This window comes from Pezoporus flaviventris, unplaced genomic scaffold (assembly GCF_033815535.1).
Source record: "Pezoporus flaviventris isolate CSIRO_AGI_PZ_B2104156 unplaced genomic scaffold, CSIRO_AGI_Pfla_v1 ptg000073l, whole genome shotgun sequence".
NCBI classification, from domain to species: domain Eukaryota; kingdom Metazoa; phylum Chordata; class Aves; order Psittaciformes; family Psittacidae; genus Pezoporus; species Pezoporus flaviventris.
The window spans coordinates 2,407,572-2,434,111 of record NW_026892621.1 but is presented as its reverse complement, the minus strand read 5'-3'; the positions used below and the strand labels follow the sequence as shown (position 1 = coordinate 2,434,111).

Sequence of the window (26,540 nt, the reverse complement as noted above, 5' to 3'; positions counted from 1 at the left end):
ATGGTCAGCAAAAGAACAACATTCTTCATTGAGAGCTACACATAACCCTCCCTCCTTTAAGAACAATAGATCTAATCCCCTTCTATTTTGCAGTACTACTTCTGATAAAGACTTTACTGAAGTGGCTAAATTTTGGATAGATTGTTCTATTTTTGCTAAATCCTCATCTACAGCCATCTGCAAACTTTGTAATTCCTGACCTTTTACTAGGGAGGCTATGCCTGTGCCTGCTCCAACTCCACCCGCTATCAGCAGTGTAGCTAAAGTTACCACTGTAATTGGCTCTCGTTTTTGTCTATTCAGGTCTCCTTCAAAATGGTGTAACACCTCCTCAGAGGTGTGATAGATCAGACGAGGAACAATAATCACCTGTACGCAAAACTGAGATTGATTAAACACTTTTAGGGATAGGCAAGGCGTTACTCCGATGTCTGAACAAACCCATTTAGCTCCTGGTGTCGGGATAGCCCATTTGTCATTTTTATTCTTGTGTTTCTCTATAGTGTGTTTTTCTATAGTGATTGCTCGGTTGCACAAAGGTTGATACTTTTTGGGCACTGTACCTATACATTTTCCTTGACCTGTTACTAATTGAATAGTAATTCCTTGCATATGGTTCCTCTGGTCATTCCATGGGCATTCTCGTGGGTTTGAACCATTAGACCATTGAATCCTACCTGGTTTTCCAATTGCCTCAAAATATGGTGGCCTAACACTATAACATAACCAACATTCCTCAGTTAAATTTGGTTTGCTTTCATTAAGGGCATGATAAGAGGCTTGCATTAGATTCCATAAGGGGTCTTTGGATTCTGACAACTCTAGATCCCTGGATACAATGCCATTAGTTGTTTTCGAAAGGGAGTCTGGAGAAGTGGGTGCGACACTTGCGGGGGCAACCTTTTCTTCAGAGAAAGTGGGTGGATTTAGGACCAGATTTGGTCCTACTGGTAAAGGATCATGAGGAAGCTTTTCTTTAATTATTCTAAAGCAACTTCCCCTATCTGCTCCTGATTCCCAATATCTAATTCCCCAGATGCGGCCAACTAACCATGTGTCATCTTGGGGTTCTTTTATAATGATTTCAATTCTGGTACAGGACACGGACACGCTGCCACAGGGTCTTCTAGGGTGTCCATCAAAATCATGCTTTGGGGGAGTGCAGCCCGGGGGTCCCCAAGTTACATCTATATATTTATCTCCCCGCGTTTTCCAATTTGAAGCAATAGTTTCACAACCCCAATAGCCACAGTAAAAATGACCTGGATAATTACAATAACTTCTGCCAGGGTTACTTGCTGGACATATATAAAATGCCTTGCATTGGGCCTGAAGCTTTGCTAGATCTGGGGTAAAAACAGGGGAGTCCTGTTCTATAGGTATCAGGGAATATAGATGCACGGAGAAATTCCACTTCCCTGGACCGATCTGAGTTTGAATTAATTTTGACTCTGGTAAATTATATAATTTCCAGGCCATAGGTTCATGAGGGTTTCCATTTGCTTGGGTTATTATCAATAACAAAACTAATGGCATACCAGGAAAAAGGGTGTCTGTCAATTTTTCCAGTTTAAGTATATTTTTACCAGTCCTGGGGAAGTTCGGCCATTGCTGCTTTTGCGTCCCATTGCTCTGGTTCTTTTCTCCACAGTTTGTTCCTCCTCTGCCTCGCCCGTCGACTCGGTTGCTTCGAGCCACGGGGTGTACCATCTTCTTGGCAGCAAGGGAATTCTTCAGGAGAGTAGCTGTTTCGGGCTTTCTGCCTATTTACATAGGCTTCCCACTTTGCAGCTTTAACTAATGGGGCAAAGCAAGGCACAGTTAGTACTTCCCTTCTACACTTACACTTTATAACCAAAATTTCAGTTACAAAGGGGACTGGTTCGTTGGAGTGGTAACAATAATATTGAGGGTTTACTCCTTTGGCAAAAAAATCTTCCACTACTCATGGAATTCCCGAATAATTTCTTGTTTTAGACTCTAATTGTTTTAATTTCCACTCAGTGAGAGTTCTTTGGATTTTCCAATACCGTGTGCAAGCTTCTATCGGAGGGTATCCATATTCACAGTGTGCCCACCATTTATCCTGGCATACCTCACACCTAAAACAAGCAAATGGATAACAATTGCAGTTCAAATTATTACACCTAATTTTTACATCAGCATATCTTCTATATTCACTATTGTGTGGTTGCATAAGTTTAGCAATTTCCTTCAACACACTTTGTACACTTCCATATATAATAGAAAAAAAGAGAAATAATTATCGCAAATATAAACAGCAATACACACTTTATACCAAAAGGTAATGCGGCAAAATAATCAAATAAAGTCTCTATCATTATGTTATCTTTTCAGAATTATCTTGGTGTCACCTGGAGTACTGATTACTTTCCAGTGGGGTCTCGTCACTGGGCCTTTAATGCGACTGGCATGAGTCCATCCACGCTCAGCAGTCCGGACAGCTGTTTCTGTTGTAAGCAAAACAAGATAAGGTCCCTCCCAATTGGGTTTTAGGGTTTCTTCCTTCCACACTTTAATCAATATCCAATCCCCAGGTTTAACATTGTGAATTTTTAAGTCCAACGGGGGTCGTTGCACAATCAGTCCATGTTCCCAAAGCTTGTTACGATGTTCTGCTAATTGTGAAACATATGCATTAATCACACGGTCTCGAATTAAAACATTTGTTTGTGGACTTTCAATTCTGTAAGACATTCCATACACCATTTCAAACGCTGATATTCCTACATCTGCTCGGGGTCTGGTTCTGAGAATTAATAGTGCCATGGGTAGGCACTTAATCCATGATAATTTGGTTTCTATCATTAATTTAGTCAAAATAGTTTTGATTTCTCCATTCATCCTTTCAACTTTTCCTGAACTTTGTGGATGCCATGGTGTATGGTATTCCCACTTAATACCCAAGCTTTCTGTTAGATCTCTAACAATTTTTGACACAAAGTGTGTTCCTCTGTCCGAGTCGATTACTTCAGGTACTCCATATCGAGGTATAATGTGTTCAAGTAACACTTTAGTAACTTGGTTAGCAGTTGCCCTGGAGGTAGGAAAAGCCTCAACATAATGTGTTAAATGATCCACCATAACTAATAAATATTTATAACGCCCTGCCCTAGGTAGTTCAGTAAAATCTACTTGTATGTGTGAGAAAGGTCTGTATGCTGGGGAACGTCCTCCAAGAGGTCTTTGTCTCATGTTGTTTCGATTAATCTTTTGACAGGTCTCGCAGGCTGCCGTGACTGTCTTTGCTATATTATATACGCCTATACAGGCAAACTGTTGATTGAAATGATCAACTAACGCCTGTGTTCCCCAGTGTGTTTTACTGTGTATTTTTGAAAATATTTCGAGTGCTATGCCTTTCGGCAAGACTTCTCTCCCATCTGGCAATATGTACTTCCCATCTTGTTCCTTAGCTCCCATTTGTTCTAGTTTTTCCTTTTCTGCAGACTCAAAACTCAAATTCTTATTAACAGGTACTTGTTGCATAGTCAAAATCATACTATAATTGCCTGCCACTCGTTTTGCTTCTGTATCAGCTGCATTATTTCCCCTAACTTGATAACTTGTACCTCGCTGGTGTCCCTTTATATGTACAACTGCTATTTTATTCGGCATTTTCAATGCCCCCAGAACTCGCCGAATTAATTCCGGGTGTGTTAGTTCTTTTCCCTGTGAGTTAACAAATCCTCTTTCCTCCCATATTTTTCCAAAAGTGTGCACTACTCCGAACGCATAGCGTGAGTCTGTATATATAGTTCCATCCTTTCCTTTTAGTGACACTAATGCTTTCCACAATGCATACAGCTCACAGGCTTGAGCTGACCAGCTGGCACTCAGGGGGCCTGATTCTATTGTCCTAAATTCCCCTTTTTCCAACTTAACGATGGCATATCCAGATAATCGTTTACCTTTCACTATTCGTGATGACCCGTCTATAAATAATACTTCTCCACATTGTAGTTCTTCTTCTTCTAAATCTGGCCTAATGCGTGTCTGTTGTTCAATTGTTTGAAAACAATTGTGCAATAATTCATTACCTTCTCCTGGGTACAAAAATTCAGCGGGGTTAACTGCTCCAATAGTTTTCAAAGATAGTTTAGGGGATTCTATAAGTATTCCCTCATATTTTAATAATCGGCTATCTGTAAGCCATTTTTCTGCTTTTTGTTGTAACACTCCCCGGATGTTATGAGGCGCATATAAGACAACCTCTCCATTAAAGGTAATGCGATTTGTTTCCTCAAGTAATAAGGCAGCAGCAACAATGATTTGTAAACAACTCGGCCAACCCCTGCTCACAGGGTCCAATAACTTTGATAGGTATGCCACCGGTTTCTTCTGTCCGGCCCATTCCTGAGTTAATACTCCGAATGCCGTTCCTTCATGTATGTTAACAAATAAATGGAATGGCCGCTTTAAATCTGGTAGGCTTAAAACCGGTGCTTGACTTAACTCTCTTTTGAGACTGACAAACTGCTCTTGATCCTGAGGGGTCCACTTGGGTATTTTGTCTTTAGACAGTTGTTCATATAAGAATTTAACTTTAAAGCTATAGTTTTCTATCCATTGCCTACAATACCCAAATAGCCCTAATGCCTGCCGAATTTGCCTTTTAGTAACAGGCATAGGTAATTCCAAAATTCCTTTAATGCGCTCTGGATCCAATATCTTCTGGCCGTTAAACAAATAATGTCCCAAATATTTCACTTTTTCCTCCACAAATTGTAACTTTTCTTGTGATACCCGTAGGCCCTTTTGTGCAAGAAAGTTTAGAAGTCGAATGCTTTCTTTTCTTACATCCTCCTTATTATTCCCTGCTATGAGCAGATCATCTACATACTGTAACAGCACGTTCCCCGTTTGTACCTGGTATTCTTTTAAGAGCTCTTCCAGGGCCTGTCCAAACAGATTAGGGGACTCAGTAAACCCTTGGGGAAGCACAGTCCATCTCAATTGCTGTCTACGGCCTGTCTCTATGTCTTCCCATTCAAAGGCAAAATAATCACGGCATTCTTCTGCCAGTGGACAGGCCCAAAAGGCATCCTTTAAATCAGCCACACTATACCAGGAGTTATGGGGTCCTAGTTTGCTTAGCAGTGTGTATGGATTTGCTACTACAGGGAACCGGGTGATAGTTCTTTTGTTTATTTCCCTTAAATCATGTACGAGCCGATATTTCCCATTTGGTTTCTTTACAGGCAAAATGGGGGTGTTAAAGGGTGACATACAAGGCTCTAAGACTCCTTGTGCTAACAATCGATCAATTTCTGGCTTTAATCCTCTTCGTCCTTCTAGGGATATGGGGTATTGCCTTACCCTCACAGGTATGTGGGGTTCGGAAATTTGGATTTTAATTGGTGGAATTTCCAATCTACTAATTGTGTCCGGAGAGTACCAGACATCGGGGTTAATTTGTTTTTGATCATCCACGGTCAAAGGATAAGCAGACACTGTCAGCTCTTGATTTTTCACTTTAATTTCTAATTGCAATTCAACAATTAAATCTCGTCCTAACAGATTAAATTCTGCTTCAGGGACGAGCAAGAGTTCACCCATTCCAAATTTATTTTCAGTTTCGAATACCACATTTTTGATTTTGCTTACTTTAAAGGGTTCTCCTTTTGCCCCAATTACTTGTACTTTTTCAGGGGAAACTTTACATCCCTCAGGTATTTGCTTAATAGTTGATTTTTCAGCCCCAGTGTCTACTAAAAAGGTGAACTCTTGTTTATGGGGACCTATTCTTAATTTTATCAAGGGCTCATGATGACTCCGGTCCCCTAAGATATAGAGCCCCTGACTCTCCTATTCCGTTTTCAACATTTCCTCATCCCTGATCCTTTGTCTGCAATTCTTCTTTATATGTCCCTTCTTTCCACAGTAAAAACAATATCTCTGTTCCTTCTCTACTACTATGTTCCCTTGTTTCGTTCCAGCAGATCTGTGTTCACCAGTTCGCCCTTTGCGATCCTCTCTGACCACTGCTACCATCATTTTTACTTGTCGCTTGCTGCTCTCTTCTTCCCGCCTTACATAAACTTTCTGAGCTTCTCTCAGTAATTCATCCAGCCCTCTATTCTGCCAGTCTTCTAACTTTTCAATCTTCTTTCTGATATCTTCCCATGATTTTGCCACAAACTGAGTTTTGAGGAGCGCTTGCCCTAAAGGGTCGTCTGGATTTACCCCAGAGTACAGCTGAAGGGCTTTCCTCAGTCGTTCTAGCCACTCAGTAGGGCTTTCATCTTTCTTTTGCATTTCATTAAATGCTTTATTGATATTCTGGCCACGGGGTACTGCTTCTCTAATTCCCTGAATTACTATAGTTCTCAGATCCTGCATATGAGTTCTATGTACCGGATCTTGATTATCCCAATTAGGTCTTTGGAGTGGCCATTTAATATCTGCTTGGGGTCCCTGGACATGTTGAGCATCCCACAGTCTCATTCCTGCTCGTCTAATCATATCTCTTTCCTCAGTAGTAAATAATTGACCAAGGATAGATTGCATCTCATCCCAAGTATAAAGGTTTGGTCCCAAAAATTGATCTAATCTTTCTGCCACTCCGAGTGGGTCCTCAATTAAGTTTCCCATCTCGGTTCTTTTAAAATCTCGTAGGTCAGCCGAATTTAAGGGTACGGAAATATATCCGATCACAGGTTGAGGTCCCCCCATGGGTATTTCCCTTAGAGGGTACATCTGAGCTGCCCCTTTTTGACTTCTAGTTACGCGTCTAGGAGGAGGGGGAGACTCTTGTTCCGACTCTGGTGGGGGAGTGGATGCTCTGGGGGCCTCTGGAGGGGCTGTGGGAGCAGGAGGAGGAATATAAGGAGGGAGGGTTAGAAGGGTTTCGTCTAATTCTTCCTTCTTTTTCTTTTGTTTAGTTTTTATTTCATTCAACGGGTAAAGTCTAGCTCCCGATTTTTCTAGCCACACTTCCGCATATTGACTCTCCTCCGGGTTAAGGGGTTTTTTATTATTAACCCAGAGGTTTAATTGCTGTCTTACCCAATCTTCTTCTGACCCATAGACTGGCCAAAAGACATTTTTAGAAATCTTCTTCCCTCCCCATATCTTAGTACAATATTCTATCATTTTTTGTTTATCTTTTCCTAGGGTTCCAGGGAAATATCTCCAATTGTCTAAGATATATGCCAGAGGGCTATTCTTAGGTACAATGGGTACCCTTCCCATGGGAGTCGAAGGCTTGCTGCCCTTCGCCCCTATCTTCTGGAATATCCACAAACATACACTCACTCACTCCTCTTGTTCCTGGCCCAGTCCCTCGCGGGAGATGGGAAACGCAGTACTTAAGAGTCCACACTCGCTTGGTTCAGTATATCGAACCTCTCACTCGTTATATTCCAGGAAACCCAATCCCGCCCGAACGGCAAACCCACGAACAACTTCGCAATATACTTACGCATCCTGCGTCTTCGTCCGGACTCCCGTGCACAGAATTTTATGGGATTTTACCGGTTTCTCCTTTGCTCATTATTCTAGAATTTAGGTTCGTCGGTAAGGTTGGGGTGAGCTGTTGGTCGCGGGGCCGCGAAATGTCGCGGGGCGCCTCCCCGGAGGACCAAAGCCCACCGTTCCTTATCCGAGTCACGGCACCAGAAAATTGTCATAAATTGAGACCACAACGGATCATAATCCAATTAAAATTTTTATTAATTATAGCAAGTAGGATATGAGCAAAAACAGCGCTGGACGACAGGGGAGTCTGCGCTCCGACAACTGCCGTACTGAGCAGTTCAAATAGTCCCTTTTTATACATCTTTACTTCCGTGCTCGTGAAGTAGTGGAGGTACTCTGCGCATGCTTCAGCTGTTGCTAGGGGGTCACTTCTGTCTCCTGGTGGTTGTTGAGGCTGAAGTAAGAAATCTTCCTCCTTCATCCTATAGTTGACCTTTTACCCATATGTCCTTATATGGAGTTGTTTTATCTTATTTCTGCCAGTTCCTGAAACATCTTACTGTTATCTTTAGTCCACATCTGCTATGTTTGTCTAAGCGGTACTTGATTTAGTTTGTGTAAGTGTTTGCGGTTATCTTATCTTGCACAAGCTGTGTCCGGTGACTGTTTGAGTAAGTGATTTCACATTTTTTTGTTGTCTAACATAAATCTTAAACAATACCCTTATTCTTAGTTTCTTACACCTAATCTTTACGTTGGACTTAACATAAATCTTAATAGACAATACACTTATCCTTTGTTTCTTACACCTAAACATTACATTGGGCTTAACATAAATCCTAATAAACAATACTCTTATCCTTAGTTTCTTACAATTACAACTCGTTTCGCCCAGCTCGCGGGAGCACAGGGTTTCCCCCCACCCCCTTCCTTTTCTCCCCCTCCATCAGAAGGTGCCGCGGAGGAGGTGTAACCCCCTGCTCCCCCACCACCCCAGTTCCGAAAGTAGGGACTTTGAAAAGGACAGAGAAAGTATATTAGAAGGTATACGCATGATAAATGTCGAGAAATCCGAAAGAAAGAGGGCGGTGCCTCGGCGCCTGATCGATTGCGGCACCACTGTGAAGCACGCAGTAGAAAATAGGGATCACGCGCGAGCGGGAGATTTAAAGGAACCGCGAGCCTCTCCAACCCACTATGCCTTAGAGTGAAAAAATTTTTAACTCAGTCACGGAGGAGCCAGGTCTGCAGATGGCTACATACCGAACGAGATACACCTGATAAGAAAGACACAGCTGCGAGCAACGGAGACCCCGAGTTCGACGCAGGATCCGCCCCTGAATCCGAGCGAGATTTATATCCTCTGCTTCCAGACCCTGACTCTTCGTCTCCCGGGTGGGTCTGCTCAGACTTACTGGCCCTGGAGACGCTCAGTTGTAACAATGGGTAACCAAAGAGGTGAACATTACTGGGGAATTTTCTGCAATGGGCATCTTTGCCTATCCTGTGTTTACTACACAGCAGGGGGCTAAAGAGTGGGAAGCTCTTGATCTCAGAATTGTTAAGGAGGCCTGACAAACAGTGACCACGTATGCGTTACAATCCTCTTATACTCAAGCTGTATATATTATGATTTTTTTCTTGCAATTGACAGGGGGAGCCCATACAGTTTCTCTGTGATACTCATGTACTAGAAGTTGGTAAATATAAGTATGTCCAGGTTTCTGTCAACCCTTGGAGACCTCTGTAGATACTGCTGGCCACTTCTTCCAGCACAGGCTGGCCACCTGTGTCGGAATGAGTGTGCATTTTGGTCAGTATAAAAGCCCAAGCCTCATACGATGTGGGGGGAGGCAGAGCCTCTGTGGGGACGCCTGCTAAGGTTGAGCCTGCCACCTCGCACTGCAGTGATGCTTCTCGGAGCTGGTTTGCTGTTAGTCTCCACAGGGTCCTTGTGCCTTGTTCTGTACGTGGGACTGTAGTGGGAGTAATGATGGCTTTTGCAGGGACTCAAAAAAAAAAAAAAGAAGAGGGGGGGAGAGAGAGAGTAATGATGCTGCACTTAACCTGTCAACTTCTCAAGAACTGAAGAACTGATAACCTGGGGGAGGGGGTATATTTGTGTCCTGCCTACGGGTCCATGGTGACTGCCTGCAAAGTTTGTCAAGCCTTGCCGTGAGCTGGACAGACGAATGGATAAACCTGATGCCTCAGCTACAGGAGCTGACCGTGAATACCCCAAGCAGACTGAGATAAAGAAAAACGAATGACTGCAAAACATCACTTGGGGGCAGATGAAAAGTAACATCCTGAATATGTGTGCTTGTAAAGTAGCTATTATTAGAGCTTGTGATTTTGTGTATAAAACCACCTGTATTTACTAGCTAGTTGCTAATAAGAAACTGCACCTTGTATTGTATAGATTTGTCACTTGTAAAAGAGATGTTAGAGTATGGAAATTTGCAGCAGCTGCTAGAAAATGCTAAGGCAAAAGCTAGAAAAATTTTAATGCAATGGTAGTGTTATAAAGCAGGTGATGGAACAAATTTAAGAGGGGGGGAGAATTCCACTGGTAAGAAATTTCTTTGGCTAGTCCTTCACTGCCATCAGCATCTTCAACATGCTGCTGCACCCTGTAATAGTTACTCTGCTAATGTAAATTTGTGTGTGCCTTGCTGTAGTAGCGACTTGTTACTGGATAAAACAAAAGGGGGAAGATGTGGAGACAGTGTTCTCACAGGAGAATGCATAAGTGGTACATAAACTTTGAATAGTCCTGAAAGATACAGCAAGGCCATGGGAGGCCCGAAGAAGCTTAAGCAAGCAAGATAAGAGGCTGGAATTCACCAAGTTAATGAGAACTGTGGACTGTTGGCAAGCTTTCAAGGTTGAGTTCTCACACCTGTGTTTAACCAATTATATGTTAGTCACTAAGGGTCTTCAAAACATGTATCCAATCATAATATGCCAAATCACTGTAAGTGCTTCAGCTGGGGCCTTGGCTCAACCAAGCAGACTGGGTTGCTGAGTTGCTAAGCAGACAATTCTACATCGAAGGCAATTCCTGATTTGTTTTAATGTTGACTCTGTAAGACATGCAACACTGCAGAACCTTTTGTTGTTGGAACAGGGACATGGATGTGAAGAGTTTGATGGAATGTGTTTTATGAGTCTCTCTGATTATGCTAATTGGATGCACGCACAGCTGAGAACCCTGGCTCAGCTTACCCAGCAATAGTAAATGAGCAGTATTCTAAGAGTAATTAGATGGTTGTTTTCACGGGGCATTACAGGTTGAGTCAAACACTGTTTAAAAGTATTGCACTTCTGTATCATTGATTAGGTTAATCATGGTAGCTATTAGACTTGTTTATAGTTGTGTGATAAAACAGGTGAACAGAATAACCCATAATGCCTTGCTTGCACAAAGAAAAAGGGGGGAATTGTTGCAGAATGACTCTAAGAGCAGGACCATAGAGTTCTGGAGGACTGTGCAAGCAAGGCAGGGGGTGGCCCCCACAGGTGGCCAGAGACCGGACCTGGGAGGAGAATGTGGAGGAAGCTGTGGGGGGCTAACCAATACTGTTATGCCAAGAAGGAGTGCCTGAATACCACTCCTATATATGTGTGAACGGCGTCACAAGGTAGAAGTTGCTTATCACCCATATTGGGTTGGTCTGTCTGGTTCTCCTCCCCGCTTACAAGGATAGGATATTGTTTATAGACTTGTCCAGAGGGGAACAGAGCTGAGGCGTGTCAGAAGTTGCTGGGGGCAAGGTGCATGAAGAAGGAAGTCAAGGGTACGGCTCCCAGTCCTGGGGCAGGATAGGCCAGAGCCGTGCCACAGCCCTTCCTGGAGCCAAGCTCACAACAGCCACCCACTTCCGGGCCTTGCAGGGCCCCTAGCCCCGGCACATCCACGTGCTTTCACACTTGCAGTTGCCCACGCCAGCACAGCTGTCACACTCCCATCTCTCCCTGCCGTTCCCCAAGTTGGAGCAGCGTTCATGGTTCTGACGATAAAGCGCCCAGAGCATGGGATCGTTCAGTAGAGCTCTTGTTCTCAGCCCTTCTACTTCAAGCCCTTACTGAAACAGAGATCCCATCCCGAGCCCCGCGGTGCAGCTTTGGCACCTTACCCCTCTGGCTCTGCCTCCTCCCTGCCTCCTGGACAAAGGCACTCCCTGGCATCGCAGCTGCTGTGCCTCTGGTACAGTGGTGCATATGCACTGTTGTCCTCCCATGACGCTTGTCTGATGGAGAAAGGAAAATTGATGAGCCCCTGCTGCCCCGGCAGACAGCAGATGCAGGGCAGATGCAGCAGATACAGTTGCAGCAGATGCAGCAGGTCCAGGCGTGGCACAGCGCCGGGCAGGATGACACCAACCTTCTGGGGATTTGGATCCCCATGAGGAGCATTTCCTGGAGAAATATATTCCTGTTTCTACAGAGAGGGCACTGTAAGCAATTATTACAGCCTTGAGTCCTAAGAAAAACGAACGGCAGCAGCAGCTTCCCCTGATATGCTCAAATATAGACCGCAGTGAAACAGCATTTGTTTCATTAGAAGCTCAGCACCACTATCCCGCATCTGCCAAGAAATTGGCTAGAATATCAAAAGCAATTGCTTTGGTGGCCTACGAGTAGTTGCTAGTTTTTTTGTGGTTTGAGGCTTTTGGTTGTTGGTTTGTTGTTTTCTTTGCTTCAGGGTTTGTTTGGTTTTATTTTCTGGTTTTTGTTTTGTTTGTTTTTTTGGTTGGTTGGTTGGGGATTTTGGGGGCTTTTTTTTTTTTTTTACTTCGAACTTAATTACATTAACAAGAAAGAAACCCCACAATATTTTGGATCAAAAACCTTGTGGGCATATGTGACTGATACGAATAGTCAATATTTTTAACAAGAACGTCAGAAACACTGGAAACAATTAAGTATCGGATATATGCCTGAAAGGATCCAAAATATCTAGATAACTTGTCAAAAAGAGGGTGACCAAGTCATGTTACACCTCTTAGGCGTGTTATACCTCCATCACCTTTGGAGAAGAAGAAAGATCTAGCACGTTCTGGCTGTGGTAAAGAGAAAAAACTAGAAAAAAACACAAAGGAAATTCAGCATCGTAAGAGTTAGTGTTAAATTCCATTAGCCCAAGTCCAAGCTGTAAGGCTGTAAGGCTCCAGAGAAATAGTATCTCGGGCAGGACACTATACCACAGTAACCCAATACAACCTCCTATAAGAAAACCTTTCTGAAGAAAACATCACATGCGATTTGACTTTGGGCCAAGCCCACTACCCAGCTGAGTTCTCATCACTGAGCTAGAAAGTCAGCTTTTCTTCTCAACAATCACGTGTGGCATCGGCATTTTTGACTACTACATTCTGTGAAGCAAGGAATGCTTTCCACAGATGACTGTACTTGCCCAGAGATGTGGAATGAAGATGTCAGTCTCCCCGTGAGCCAGGTGCTGTTATTAATATTCTCATAGCATCAACCCACCACAACCAAGTAGACAACAACTACAAATAAAACTTGCATTTCTTTGTCCCTTTTGCTTTCTGATACCCCTGGTTGATCATCACCCTCAGAACTGCCATCTTGGAAACATTGGATCTTCTTGCCATGTGACTTTGGACAGGTTTTATTGTTTCAGCTATGTCGGGCACTGCAGACTCTAGTGCTCAGTTTCCCCTTGTCCCCCGGCTTCTGAGACTTTGCTCGGCCTTCCGACACCAGGGCGTTCGAGAGCTCCGTCACCTACAGAGCTGACCGGTGCCAGGGAACAAAGACCTCGGTTCACAGTGACGCTGTGCATGGCCACAGCCCTTTGGCCAGCTCCACTCGAGCACTGCTGCTCGGGAGTGCCTCAGAGCTCACCGTGCAATCCCCCTGAAGAGCACGACCTGCTCTGACCATGCCCACGCCTCGCGTCTTCCCAATCACAGCGGTCAAGAGGAAGGGGACAAAGTGTTGGCCCGAGTCCTCTTTTGCGCCCTCGATACCTCCTTCCCTTCCTCAAAAGCCTGACAGGTTCCCTCCCAGCTTCCCCTGCCTTGCTCAGAGAGGACGCTGCCCCCTACTCCACTGAATCAGTTTTCAAGCTGCATTAAGACCTATCAGGAAGGCACTTGGGGTGCACAGCACTGGTAAGACCACCTGTAGTTTGCCTGAAGAGCAAAGGGCTGTTTGAACCTGTACAATCACCCTGTGGGATTTCCTTCATGCCTTGTCCCCCATTATTCTTTGATTCAGCCTTCCAGCCCTCCTCCAGCTTCCACAGAGCAGCTGCTTGGCAGTCGTTCTGCAGCCACGTCTTTCCTCCGTCCTGCACTGCCAAGGTACTCACTGGTCTTCAAGACGAGGGCAATCCTTTCAGAGGACTGGCATTTCCCAGGGCCCCTGTCGCCCTCCTTGTGAAGTACGTGGGGGATTTTTGCTCTAAAGGGCACACGAAGGGACTCAAGCCCGCAACGCCAGGTAGCGCTCTGACCCTCCTGGACTTTGTGGCGGAAACTCCCTACCAGGTGTTTGCAATCTCTAGTCAAGAGGATTTCTTGGCTCGTAGTGCTAGAAGGAAGCCTTCCGTTGGCACAGCAGCAATGCGTCATGTCACAAACACAGACGTGACACTGAAGTGAACTCTTAAAGAACAGCAGCTTTGCCCCACTGCCACCATTCTCACTAACCTAGGCAATGAGGATAGGATATTGCTTATAGCCTTGTCCAGAGGGGAACAGAGCTGAGGCGTGTCAGAAGTTGCTGGGGGCAAGGTGCATGATTTTGGCATCGAGCCGTGAGGGCCAGACTGGCTGCTGTGTGAGTGCAGGAGGTCAGTGTGGGGAAGGTGCTGCTGACCCCTAGAGAGAGGACAAGGCTCTGGGCCCAGCCCCTGACGCTGACCCTTGAGAAAGGGAGCGTGGGAGGAGAAAGCCAACCAATGAGCCTGCAATCTCCCAGTCCAGAGATGAAGGGCCACCTTTATTGTGCCGATGGAGGGGGATCAGAGCTGTCGATCAGAGATGAAGCATGCTTGGTCCCACGGAGGTACCCGGGCAACGCGTTGGGAGATTGGACCCGGATGTTGCAAGCGGGAGTTGTCTCGCACCCACGTGGGCTTAGTGGGGATGGAGCTGCTTGCCGCGTTCCAGTGCTGTGGAGCCAGAGGATGCCACGGATGACCGCTGCCTGCCGGTGCTGGTGCTGCTGGGCTCAGGTATTGATAGGTGAGCACTGGGACAGCCCCGCACTGCTGGCTGTGGGTGCTCCTTTCACCACGTGGTGCTGGCGGTTGGCTTCTGGCCCACGTGTAGGGAGTTTGGTCTGGCAGTTCAGCTGGGAGCACTTTCACCATCGATCGGGCTCCTGGGGGCTGGAGCTGCTGCTGCCCTCACACACTGAGGGGCCGGCATGTGGCCCCAGTGTCGCAGTGCCAGGGGCTGCTGATGTTTAGTACCAGGGAATTGTGGCATGGCTATAATGCCTCCTGGCTGTCACTGCTGGGGTTGTTGCTGTCTAAACCAAGGGAGCCATGGGTGGACTGCGATGACTCCTGGCTGTCACTGCTGGGGCTGCTGCTGTCCAATGCTTGGTAGCCATAGGAGGACAGCGATGACTCCTGGCTGCCACTCCTGGGGCTGCTGCTCTCCGATTCTTGGGAGCCATAGGAGGACAGCGATGACTCCTGGCTGTCACTGCTGGCGCTGCTGCTCTCTGTTTCTTGGGAGCCATAGGAGGACAGCGATGCCTCCTGGCTGTCACTGCTGGGGCTGCTGCTGTCCAATGCTTGGTAGCCATAGGACAGCGATGACTCCTGGCTGTCACTGCTGGGGCTGCTGCTCTCCGATTCTTGGGAGCCATAGTAGGACAGCGATGACTCCTGGCTGTCACTGCTGGGGCTGCTGCTCTCTGTTTCTTGGGAGCCATAGGAGGACAGCGATGACTGCTGGCTGTCACTGCTGGGGCTGCTGCTGTCCCATTCTTGGTAGCCATAGGAGGAGAGCGATGACTGCTGGCTGTCACTGCTGGCGCTGCTGCTCTCCGATGCTTGGTAGCCAGAGGAGGACAGCGATGACTGCTGGCTGTCACTGCTGGGGCTGCTGCTCTCCGATGCTTGGTAGCCAGAGGAGGACAGCGATGACTGCTGGCTGTCACTGCTGGCGCTGCTGCTCTCCGATGCTTGGTAGCCAGAGGAGGACAGCGATGACTGCTGGCTGTCACTGCTGGGGCTGCTGCTCTCCGATGCTTGGTAGCCAGAGGAGTAAAGCGATGACTGCTGGGTGTCACTGCTGGGGCTGCTGCTGTCCGATGCTTGGTAGCCTGAGGAGGACAGTGATGATTCCTGCCTGTCAATGCTGGGGCTGCTGCTCCCTGATTGCTGGGAGCTACGGGAGGACAGCGCTGACTCCTGGCTGTCACTGCTGGTCGCAATTGCTGGGGAGCGCTGGGAAAGCCCTGACACAGCCTGTCCGGATGCCCACCTTTTCGCACGTGGTGCTGGGGTGTGGCTGCGCTCATGGAATCTTTTTCGCCGCACGGTGGGAATTTGGGCCCGACGTTGCAAGCGGGAGTGGTCTCGCACCTGCACAGGCCCCATGCATCTTGAGGTGCTGCCACTTTGGCTTGCTCTGGAGCCACGGGATGATGCTGATGGCCGCTGTCTTCTGGTGCTGCGGCTGCGGATCTCACATGCTAGGGGGCACTGGGACAGCCCTGGCACCGCCTGGCTGTGGGTGCCTCTCGCAGCTTGGCTTCTCTCTCGCTCTCTTGTTGGTCGTGTATAGGGAGTCTGGGTCTGACGGTAACACCGGGTTCGGTTCCGTCGTCGATGAGGCCCAGGGAGGCTGGAGCGGCTGCTGTGCTCAGGCAGTGGGAAGCCGTGGAATGGCCCCAAATCCAACTGTCTGCTAGTGCTCAGGCTGATGGTCTCCTGTGCTGGAGGTCCCAGATTCTGCCCAGATGCTGCTGGGGTGCTGCTGCTGGGACCAGCAAGCTCTGAGCTGACTCTGGAGGCTGCAAGGGGAAGAAGGAAGGTCAAGGGTACGGCTCCCAGTCCTGGGGCAGGATAGGCCAGAGCCGTGCCACAGCCCTTCCTGGAGCAAAGCTCACAACATGCTTTCACACTTACAGGTGCCCACGCCAGCACAGCTGTCACACTCCCATCTCTCCCTGCTGTTCCCCAAGTTGGAGCAGCGTCTGTGCGTGCCCTCAGCAGCGCAGGATTGGCACAGGAGCAGCTGCCAGGACCTGCGGAAAGAACCACGTTCATGGTTCTGACGATAAAGCGCCCAGAGCATGGGATCATTCAGTAGAGCTCTTGTTCTCAGCCCTTCTACTTCAAGCCCTTACTGAAACAGAGATCGCATCCCGAGCCCCGCGGTGCAGCTTTGGCACCTTACCCCGCTGGCTCTGCCTCCTCCCTGCCTCCTGGACAAAGGCACTCCCTGGCATCGCAGCTGCTGTGCCTCTGGTACAGTGGTGCATATGCACTGTTGTCCTCCCATGACGCTTGTCTGATGGAGAAAGGAAAATTGATGAGCCCCTGCTGCCCCGGCAGACAGCAGATGCAGGGCAGATGCAGCAGATACAGATGCAGCAGATGCAGCAGGTCCAGGCGTGGCACAGCGCCGGGCAGGATGACACCAACCTTCTGGGGATTTGGATCCCCATGAGGAGCATTTCCTGGAGAAATATATTCCTGTTTCTACATAGAGGGCACTGTAAGCAAAAAAAGCCGGCGGAAACAGCCTGTTTCTGCAAGGAGAAACACAAGGAGCAGGAGTGAGGCTCTGGTGCTACTGAGAGGCTGCCGTGCCTGGGGCGAGGGAACGGCTCCTACCTGGACGCAGGCCCTGTGGAACCAGGCGTGTTTGCACACCGGGCACACCATGGTCCCATAGGTTGTTCTGCCTTCGACAGGGTTCAGGCAGATGAGGCAGGTGGTGCCCCCTGGAGCCACCTCCTCTTGCTGCCGTGGGCGGTGCTCCCAGCAATAGGAGCTAGAGGAAGAAGGAAAGATGGGTGAGTTGAGTGCCACTGGGTTCTTCCCTGGTGACGGCGAAGAGGGGGAGGAGGTACCTGTGCGGTGGGATATAATGGTTGATGCATTCACCCTCCATGGCACAGGGGAGATGGAACCTGCGGTCGCAGCCCGTTGCCTGGCAGGTGATGGTGGCCCCGCTCTCACCACACACGAAGCAGTCCTGGAAAGAGCACAGCAGCCCCCATCAGCGGCAGCCTCAGGGCCTCCACAGCAGGACCCACACCTCAGGGGCAAGGCGCGGGATGTGCCCAATACCGGGTCACAGGCCACAGATCCGCCTGGCAGAGCAGGCTCCTGTGCTGGAGCCGATGTGCAGCTGCTGGGAGCAAGACTTTTGTCCCAGAGCTGGGTGGAAGGGCAGGGAATTTGGTCTTGGCATCTGGGCTAAGCTCCCGCAAACATCTCCTGGCACAAATCTCCCTGATTGTCTCAGATCCTCACCCTCTGGGCTGCCAGCTCGACTGTATGTTGAATATACACAGGGAGATGTTGCATGACTTCTTCCTGTTCACTCACTTCTAGATGAATTTCGTTGGCAAAAAGCTGCAGAAGAGAAGAGAGGAGGAGCTGATGAGGGGCGCGCGGCAGGGCCGGTGTGTCGCAAAGCTGCAGCCAGCCCCAGAGGAACTCACCAGGCAAAAGAAATGGGCACAGATCCCTTGATAGTTCTCTATTGGGCCGCAGACGTCCGGGTCTGCATCTGACCGGTGACACAGAACGCATGCTGGAGGGGAGAGAGCAAATGCCACTGGGAATGAGCACTCCTGTGGGACCGGGGACACGGCCCTGAGGGATCGCCCCCAAGGGCTGCTGTGTCCATGCCTAGCTGAGTGCTGGGCAGGGCTGGAAGCCTTGGGGAGGAAAGGGCATCGCAGGCACGGGTGTCCCAGTGGGTGCCCACTGCCCAGCCGGGTCCCGCTTGCCGAAGAGAGTAGGGGGCCTCTCAGAGGGTGGTGCGGGAGCTCCTGACACCCCCTGCCAATGCTCCCGGCCCCATGCTGACCGCCCCAAGAATCCCTCTGCCAGGCTGTAGGAGGGGGACTTTGCTCTCACCCTGCTCCATCGCGCCGGGTGTCCTACACCTCCTTGCGGATGTGTCAGACATGAACGGTGTGTGTTTGGAGACTCCCCGTCCCAGCAGTGCTGGGGCGTCTTCTCCAAATGCTCCTCTGCTACCTCTGAGGGAGAAGCGAGACGCGGGTGAGCTTGCAGCACAGGCCCAGAGCCCTGTGGTGTGGAGCTCCCCTCCTCCCTCTGCAGCCCCCCGAGAGCACCGTCCCTGCCCTGCCCTCTCCGCACCTCACTGGTCGCAGTGACGCACTGTGCCCAGCGTTCCTTTTTCATAGGTCTCCCCTCGCCACTGGTCACAGTGGCCACTGTGACATCAGCACCGCTGGCCCACGTGGGCCCCGAATACGGGCAGGGGCACCCTCGACCACACACCACCCACTGTGACACGGCCACTGCATCACCGGGCTGGCTCACATCACAGGCGGGGACCCAAGCTCTCGGCACCCACCTCACAGGGGCGGCTGCTCCAGCAGCAAGTGCTGAGTCAGGGGCCAGCTCAGGACATGGTTTCCTGGTGGACGCGGCAGTGTTCGGCTTACGCCTGGACTCGGTGACCTTTAGGGCCTTCTCCAATTTAAATGAGTTCTGTGACTCTCATTACCGTTCCGCTATTACTTTATCACCATTTGCTTACCCTATGATTTTCCTTCAATTGTCAATTCCTTACCGTTTGATCATCACTTCACCACGAAGAAAGCCCTTTTAATTAACCCGCCAAGGATGACTTCCCTGAATAATCCACCTGCGGCACCAGGACAAACACCAGGCCCTGTTTCGGGCGCAACCAGAGTAGGAAAAAGGAATCGTGGAATAGTTTGGGTTGGATGGACCTTCAATGGTCATCCAGTCCAACACCCCTGCAATGAGCAGGGACTTCTTCAACTAGATCAGACTGCCTCGAACCACACCCAGCCTGGCCTCGAATGTCTCCAGGGATGGGGCATCTACCATCTCTCTGGGCAGCCTGTGCCAGGATTTTACCACCCTCATTGTAAAGAAGTTCTCTCTCACATCCAGCCTCAATCTTCCCTCTTTTAGCTTAAAAGCGTTACCCCTCATGCTATCGCAACAGGCCCTGCTAAAAAAGTCTCTCTCCGTCTTTCTTACAGGCCCCTTTTAAGAAATGAAAGGCTGCAATAAGGGCTCCTCGGAGGCTTGTCTTCTCCAGGCTCAAGAAACCCAATCCTCTCAGCCTTTCCTCAGAGGAGAGGTGCTCCATCCCTCTGATGGTCTCTGTGGCCCTCCTCTGGACCCTCTCCAACAGGTCCATGTCTTTCCTGGCTGTTAGGCAGGGCTCCAGAGGGCTCCAGAGCTGGATGCAGGACTGCAGGGGGGTCTCACCAGAGCGGAGTAGAGGGGAAGAACCCCTTCCCTCCACCTGCTGGCCACTCTCCTTTGGATGCGGCCCGGGACACGGTTGGTTTCTGGGCTGCAAGCGCACACTGATGGGTCATGTTGACTTTTTAGCCAGCACCCCAAGTCCTTCTCCTCAGGGCTGCACTGACCAAGTAACCAGTGTTAAAACACTCACCTCAAGCAATAATCTATGCCTGTCTTCCCAAACATCTCTTTCTTCACTGAGGTCTACCGATTTACAAAATAACTTCGGGCCCCCTGCACAAAAAGAATATATTAACGTGGTTACACCCTTCTGAATATGCTCCTCTTTGTAACTCTCATGAACGACACAGCAACAAAGTCAGACGGCCCGTTCTTCATATTCCCCTCTCGCCCCACCCCCCCTCCCCCCCCTCCCCAACACCGGGGCCTCCAACAGAAATGTTACGTATTACAGCCTTGCATCCTAAGAAAAACGAACGGCAGCAGCAGCTTCCCCTGATATGCTCAAATATAGACCGCAGTGAAACAGCATTTGTTTCATTAGAAGCTCAGCACCACTATCCCGCATCTGCCAAGAAATTGGCTAGAATATCAAAAGCAATTGCTTTGGTGGCCTACGAGTAGTTGCTGGTTTGTTTGTGGTTTGAGGCTTTTGGTTGTTGGTTTGTTGTTTTCTTTGCTTCAGGGCTTGTTTGGTTTTATTTTGGGGGGTTTTTGTTTGTTTGTTTGTCTTTTTGGTTGGTTGGTTGGTTGGGGATTTTGGGGGCTCTTTTTTTTTTTAGTTCAAAGTTAATTACATTAACAAGAAAAAAACCCCACAATATTTTGGATCAAAAACCTTGTGGGCATATGTGACTGATACGAATAGTCAATATTTTTAACAAGAACGTCAGAAACACTGGAAACAATTAAGTATCGGATATATGCCTGAAAGGATCCAAAATATCTAGATAACTTGTCAAAAAGAGGGTGACCAAGTCATGTTATACCTCTTAGGCGTGTTATACCTCCATCACCTTTGGAGAAGAAGAAAGATCTAGCACGTTCTGTCTGTGGTAAAGAGAAAAAACTAGAAAAAAACACAAAGGAAATTCAGCATCGTAAGAGTTAGTGTTAAATTCCGTTAGCCCAAGTCCAAGCTGTAAGGCTGTAAGGCTCCAGAGAAATAGTGTCTCGGGCAGGACACTATACCACAGTAACCCAATACAACCTCCTATAAGAAAACCTTTCTGAAGAAAACATCACATGCGATTTGACTTTGGGCCAAGCCCACTACCCAGCTGAGTTCTCATCACTGAGCTAGAAAGTCAGCTTTTCTTCTCAACAATCACGTGTGGCATCGGCATTTTTGACTACTACATTCTGTGAAGCAAGGAATGCTTTCCACAGACGACTGTACTTCTCCAGAGATGTGGAATGAAGATGTCAGTCACCCCGTGAGCCAGGTGCTGTTATTAATATTCTCATAGCATCAACCCACCACAACCAAGTAGACAACAACTACAAATAAAACTTGCATTTCTTTGTCCCTTTTGCTTTCTGATACCCCTGGTTGATCATCACCCTCAGAACTGCCATCTTGGAAACATTGGATCTTCTTGCCATGTGACTTTGGACAGGTTTTATTGTTTCAGCTATGTCGGGCACTGCAGTAGTTAAAAAAAAAGTAAAATCGAATTCTTTCCCTACAATTAGATCATCACTTCATCATGATGAAAGCCCTTTTCATTAACCCGCTGTGGAGGACTTCCCTGAATAACTCACCTGCAATACCAGGACCATGTCTCGGGCACAACCAGAGTAGGAGCAAAGGAAGGTGACATCCTCCTAGTGGAGAATCCAGGTCCAATCCAGGCAATTCAGGACCAAGACGGGAACCTTAAGCCCCCAGAAGCCTTCCTCCGTTACCAGCCGGCTGACGCTGCTGAGAGTGACCAGAGGCTTCCCAGGCTGCTTCCTTCAGCTCCTGCCTTTAGAGCATCCTCAGCCACCCTCTTCTACCAGCCACGTTCCAGGCCAGACTCTAGTGCTCAGTTTCCCCTTGTCCCCCGGCTTCTGAGACTTTGCTCGGCCTTCCGACACCAGGGCGTTCGAGAGCTCTGTCACCTACAGAGCTGACCGGTGCCAGGGAACAAAGACCTCGGTTCACAGTGACGCTGTGCATGGCCACAGCCCTTTGGCCAGCTCCACTCGAGCACCGCTGCTCGGGAGTGCCTCAGAGCTCACCGTGCAATCCCCCTGAAGAGCACGACCTGCTCTGACCATGCCCACGCCTCGCGTCTTCCCAATCACAGCGGTCAAGAGGAAGGGGACAAAGTGCTGGCCCCGATTCCTCTTTTGCGCCCTCGATACCTCCTTCCCTTCCGCACCGCCTCGATACCTCCTTCCCTTCCTCAAAAGCCTGACAGGTTCCCTCCCAGCTTCCCCTGCCTTGCTCAGAGAGGACGCTGCCCCCCACTCCACTGAATCAGTTTTCAAGCTGCATTAAGACCTATCAGGAAGGCACTTGGGGTGCACAGCACCTGTAAGACCACCTGTAGTTTGCCTGAAGAGCAAAGGGCTGTTTGAACCTGTACAATCACCCTGTGGGATTTCCTTCATGCCTTGTCCCCCATTATTCTTTGATTCAGCCTTCCAGCCCTCCTCCAGCTTCCACAGAGCAGCTGCTTGGCAGTCGTTCTGCAGCCACGTCTTTCCTCCGTCCTGCACTGCCAAGGTACTCACTGGTCTTCAAGACGAGGGCAATCCTTTCAGAGGACTGCCATTTCCCAGGGCCCCTGTCGCCCTCCTTGTGAAGTACGTGGGGGATTTTTGGTCTAAAGGGCACACAAAGGGACTCAAGCCCCCAACGCCAGGTAGCGCTCTGACCCTCCTGGACTTTGTGGCGGAAACTCCCTACCAGGTGTTTGCAATCTCTAGTCAAGAGGATTTCTTGGCTCGTAGTGCTAGAAGGAAGCCTTCCGTTGGCACAGCAGCAATGCGTCATGTCACAAACAAGGACGTGACACTGAAGTGAACTCTTAAAGAACAGCAGCTTTGCCCCACTGCCACCATTCTCACTAACCTAGGCAATGAGGATAGGATATTGCTTATAGCCTTGTCCAGAGGGGAACAGAGCTGAGGCGTGTCAGAAGTTGCTGGGGGCAAGGTGCATGATTTTGGCATCGAGCCGTGAGGGCCAGACTGGCTGCTGAGTGAGTGCAGGAGGTCTGTGTAGGGAAGGTGCTGCTGACCCCTAGAGAGAGGACAAGGCTCTGGGCCCAGCCCCTGGCGCTGACCCTTGAGAAAGGGAGCGGAGGAGGAGAAAGCCAACCAATGAGCCTGCAATCTCCCAGTCCAGAGATGAAGGGCCACCTTTATTGTGCCGATGGAGGGGGATCAGAGCTGTCGCTCAGAGATGAAGCTTGGTCCCACGGAGGTACCCGGGCACCGTGTTGGGAGATTGGGCCCGATGTTGCAAGCGGGAGTTGTCTCGCACCCACGTGGGCTTAGTGGGGATGGAGCTGCTTGCCGCGTTCCAGTGCTGTGGAGCCAGAGGATGCCACGGATGACCGCTGAATGCCGGTGCTGGTGCTGCTGGGCTCAGGTATTGATAGGTGAGCACTGGGACAGCCCCGCACTGCTGGCTGTGGGTGCTCCTTTCACCACGTGGTGCTGGCGGTTGGCTTCTGGCCCACGTGTAGGGAGTTTGGTCTGACAGTTCAACTGGGAGCACTTTCACCATCGATCGGGTTCCTGAGGGCTGGACCTGCTGCTGCCCTCACACACTGAGGGGCCGGCATGTGGCCCCAGTGTTGCAGTGCCAGGGGCGGCTGATGTTTAGTACCAGGGAATTGTGGCATGGCTATAATGCCTCCTGGCTGTCACTGCTGGGGTTGTTGCTGTCTAAACCAAGGGAGCCATGGGTGGACTGCGATGACTACTGGCTGTCACTGCTGGGGTTGCTGCTGTCTGATTCTTGGGAGCCATAGGAGGACAGCGATGACTGCTGGCTGTCTCTGCTGGTGCTGCTGCTCTGTGTTTCTTGGGAGACATAGGAGGACAGCGATGCCTCCTGGCTGTCACTGTTGGCGCTGCTGCTCTCCGATTCTTGGGAGCCATAGGAGGACAGCGATGACTCCTGGCTGTCACTGCTGGGGCTGCTGCTCTCCGATGCTTGGTAGCCAGAGGAGGACAGCGATGACTGCTGGCTGTCACTGCTGGCGCTGCTGCTCTCTGTTTCTTGGGAGCCATAGGAGGACAGCGATGCCGCATGGCTGTCACTGCTGGGGCTGCTGCTGTCCAATGCTTGGTAGCCATAGGAGGACAGCGATGACTCCTGGCTGTCACTGCTGGGGCTGCTGCTGTCCGATGCTTGGTAGCCAGAGGAGGACAGCGATGACTGCTGGCTGTCACTGCTGGGGCTGCTGCTGTCCGATGCTTGGCAGCCATAGGAGGACAGCGATGACTGCTGGCTGTCACTGCTGGGGTTGCTGCTGTCTGATTCTTGGGAGCCATAGGAGGACAGCGATGACTGCTGGCTGTCACTGCTGGGGTTGCTGCTGTCTGATTCTTGGGAGCCATAGGAGGACAGCGATGACTCCTGGCTGTCACTACTGGGGCTACTGCTCTCCGATTCTTGGGAGCCGTAGGAGGACAGCGATGCCTCCTGGCTGTCACTGCTGGGGCTGCTGCTCTCTGTTTCTTGGGAGCCATAGGAGGACAGCAATGCCTCCTGGCTGTCACTGCTGGGGCTGCTGCTCACCGATGCTTGGTAGCCAGTGGAGGACAGCGATGACTGCTGGCTGTCACTGCTGGGGCTGCTGCTCTCCGATGCTTGGTAGCCAGAGGAGGACAGCGATGACTCCTGGCTGTCACGGGTGGGGCTGCTGCTCCCCAATGCTTGGTAGCCAGAGGAGGACAGGGATGACTCCTGGCTGTCACTGCTGGGGCTGCTGCTCTCCGATGCTTGGTAGCCAGAGGAGGACAGCGATGACTCCTGCCTGTCACTGCTGGGGCTGCTGCTGTGCGATGCTTGGTAGCCATAGGACAGTGATGATTCCTGCCTGTCAATGCTGGGGCTGCTGCTCCCTGATTGCTGGGAGCTACAGGAGGACAGCCATGACTCCTGGCTGTCACTGCTGGTCGCAATTGCTGGGGAGCGCTGGGAAAGCCCTGACACAGCCTGTCCGGATGCCCACCTTTTCGCACGTGGTGCTGGTGTGTGGCTGCGCTCACGGAATCTTTTTCGCCGCATGGTGGGAATTTGGGCCCGACGTTGCAAGCGGGAGTGGTCTCGCCCCTGCACAGGCCCCGTGCATCTTGAGGTGCTGCCTCTTTGGCTTGCTCTGGAGCCACGGGATGATGTTGATGGCCGCTGTCTTCTGGTGCTGTGGCTCTGGGTCTCACATGCTGGGGGGCACTGGGACAGCCCTGGCAGCACCTGGCTGTGCGTGCTGCTCGCAGCTTGGCTTCTCTCTCGCTCTCCTGTTGGTCGTGTATAGGGAGTCTGGGTCTGACGGTAACACCGGGTTCGGTTCCGCCGTTGATGAGGCCCAGAGGGGCTGGAGCGGCTGCTGTGCTCAGGCAGTGGGAAGCCGTGGAATGGCCCCGAATCCAACTGTCTGCTAGTGCTCAGGCTGATGGTCTCCTGTGCTGGGGGTCCCAGAGTCTGCCCAGATGCTGCTGGGGTGCTGCTGCTGGGACCAGCAAGCTCTGAGCTGACTCTGGAGGCTGCAAGGGGAAGAAGGAAGGTCAAGGGTACGGCTCCCAGTTCTGGGGCAGGATAGGCCAGAGCCGTGACACAGCCCTTCTTGGAGCCAAGCTCACAACAGCCACCCACTTCCGGGCCTTGCAGGGCCCCCAGCCCCAGCACATCCACGTGCTTTCACACTTACAGGTGGCCACGCCAGCGCAGCTGTCACACTCCCATCTCTCCCTGCTGTTCCCCAAGTTGGAGCAGCGTCTGTGCGTGCCCTCAGCAGTGCAGGATTGGCACAGGAGCATCTGCCAGGGCCTGTGGAATGAACCACGTTCATGGTTCTGACGATAAAGCGCCCAGAGCATGGGATCATTCAGTAGAGCTCTTGTTCTCAGCCCTTCTACTTCAAGCCCTTACTGAAACAGAGATCCCATCCCGAGCCCCGCGGTGCAGCTTTGGCACCTTACCCCTCTGGCTCTGCCTCCTCCCTGCCTCCTGGACAAAGGCACTCCCTGGCATCGCAGCTGCTGTGCCTCTGGTACAGTGGTGCATATGCACTGTTGTCCTCCCATGACGCTTGTCTGATGGAGAAAGGAAAATTGATGAGCCCCTGCTGCCCCGGCAGACAGCAGATGCAGGGCAGATGCAGCAGATACAGATGCAGCAGATGCAGCAGGTCCAGGCGTGGCACAGCGCCGGGCAGGATGACACCAACCTTCTGGGGATTTGGATCCCCATGAGGAGCATTTCCTGGAGAAATATATTCCTGGTTCTACAGAGAGGGCACTGTAAGCAAAAAAAGCCGGCGGAAACAGCCTGTTTCTGCAAGGAGAAACACAAGGAGCATGAGTGAGGCTCTGGTGCTACTGAGTGGCTGCCGTGCCTGGGGCGAGGGAACGGCTCCTACCTGGACGCAGGCCCTGTGGAACCAGGCGTGTTTGCACACCGGGCACACCATGGTCCCATAGGTTG

General features: G+C 50.2%; 1 protein-coding gene across 1 annotated transcript; it reads right to left on the bottom strand.

Annotated features, from left to right (window-relative positions):
• Positions 1-1,119: 1,119 nt before the first annotated feature.
• LOC133279327 (uncharacterized) lies at positions 1,120-3,233 on the bottom strand. The gene is made up of 2 exons (XM_061472905.1): positions 2,376-3,233; positions 1,120-1,797 (listed from the first exon to the last, which is right to left on the bottom strand). The coding sequence occupies exons 1-2, from the start codon at positions 3,214-3,216 to the stop codon at positions 1,583-1,585; spliced, it is 1,056 nt and encodes a 351-aa protein (XP_061328889.1). The 5' UTR covers positions 3,217-3,233; the 3' UTR covers positions 1,120-1,582.
• Between the last annotated feature and the right edge of the window lie 23,307 nt (positions 3,234-26,540).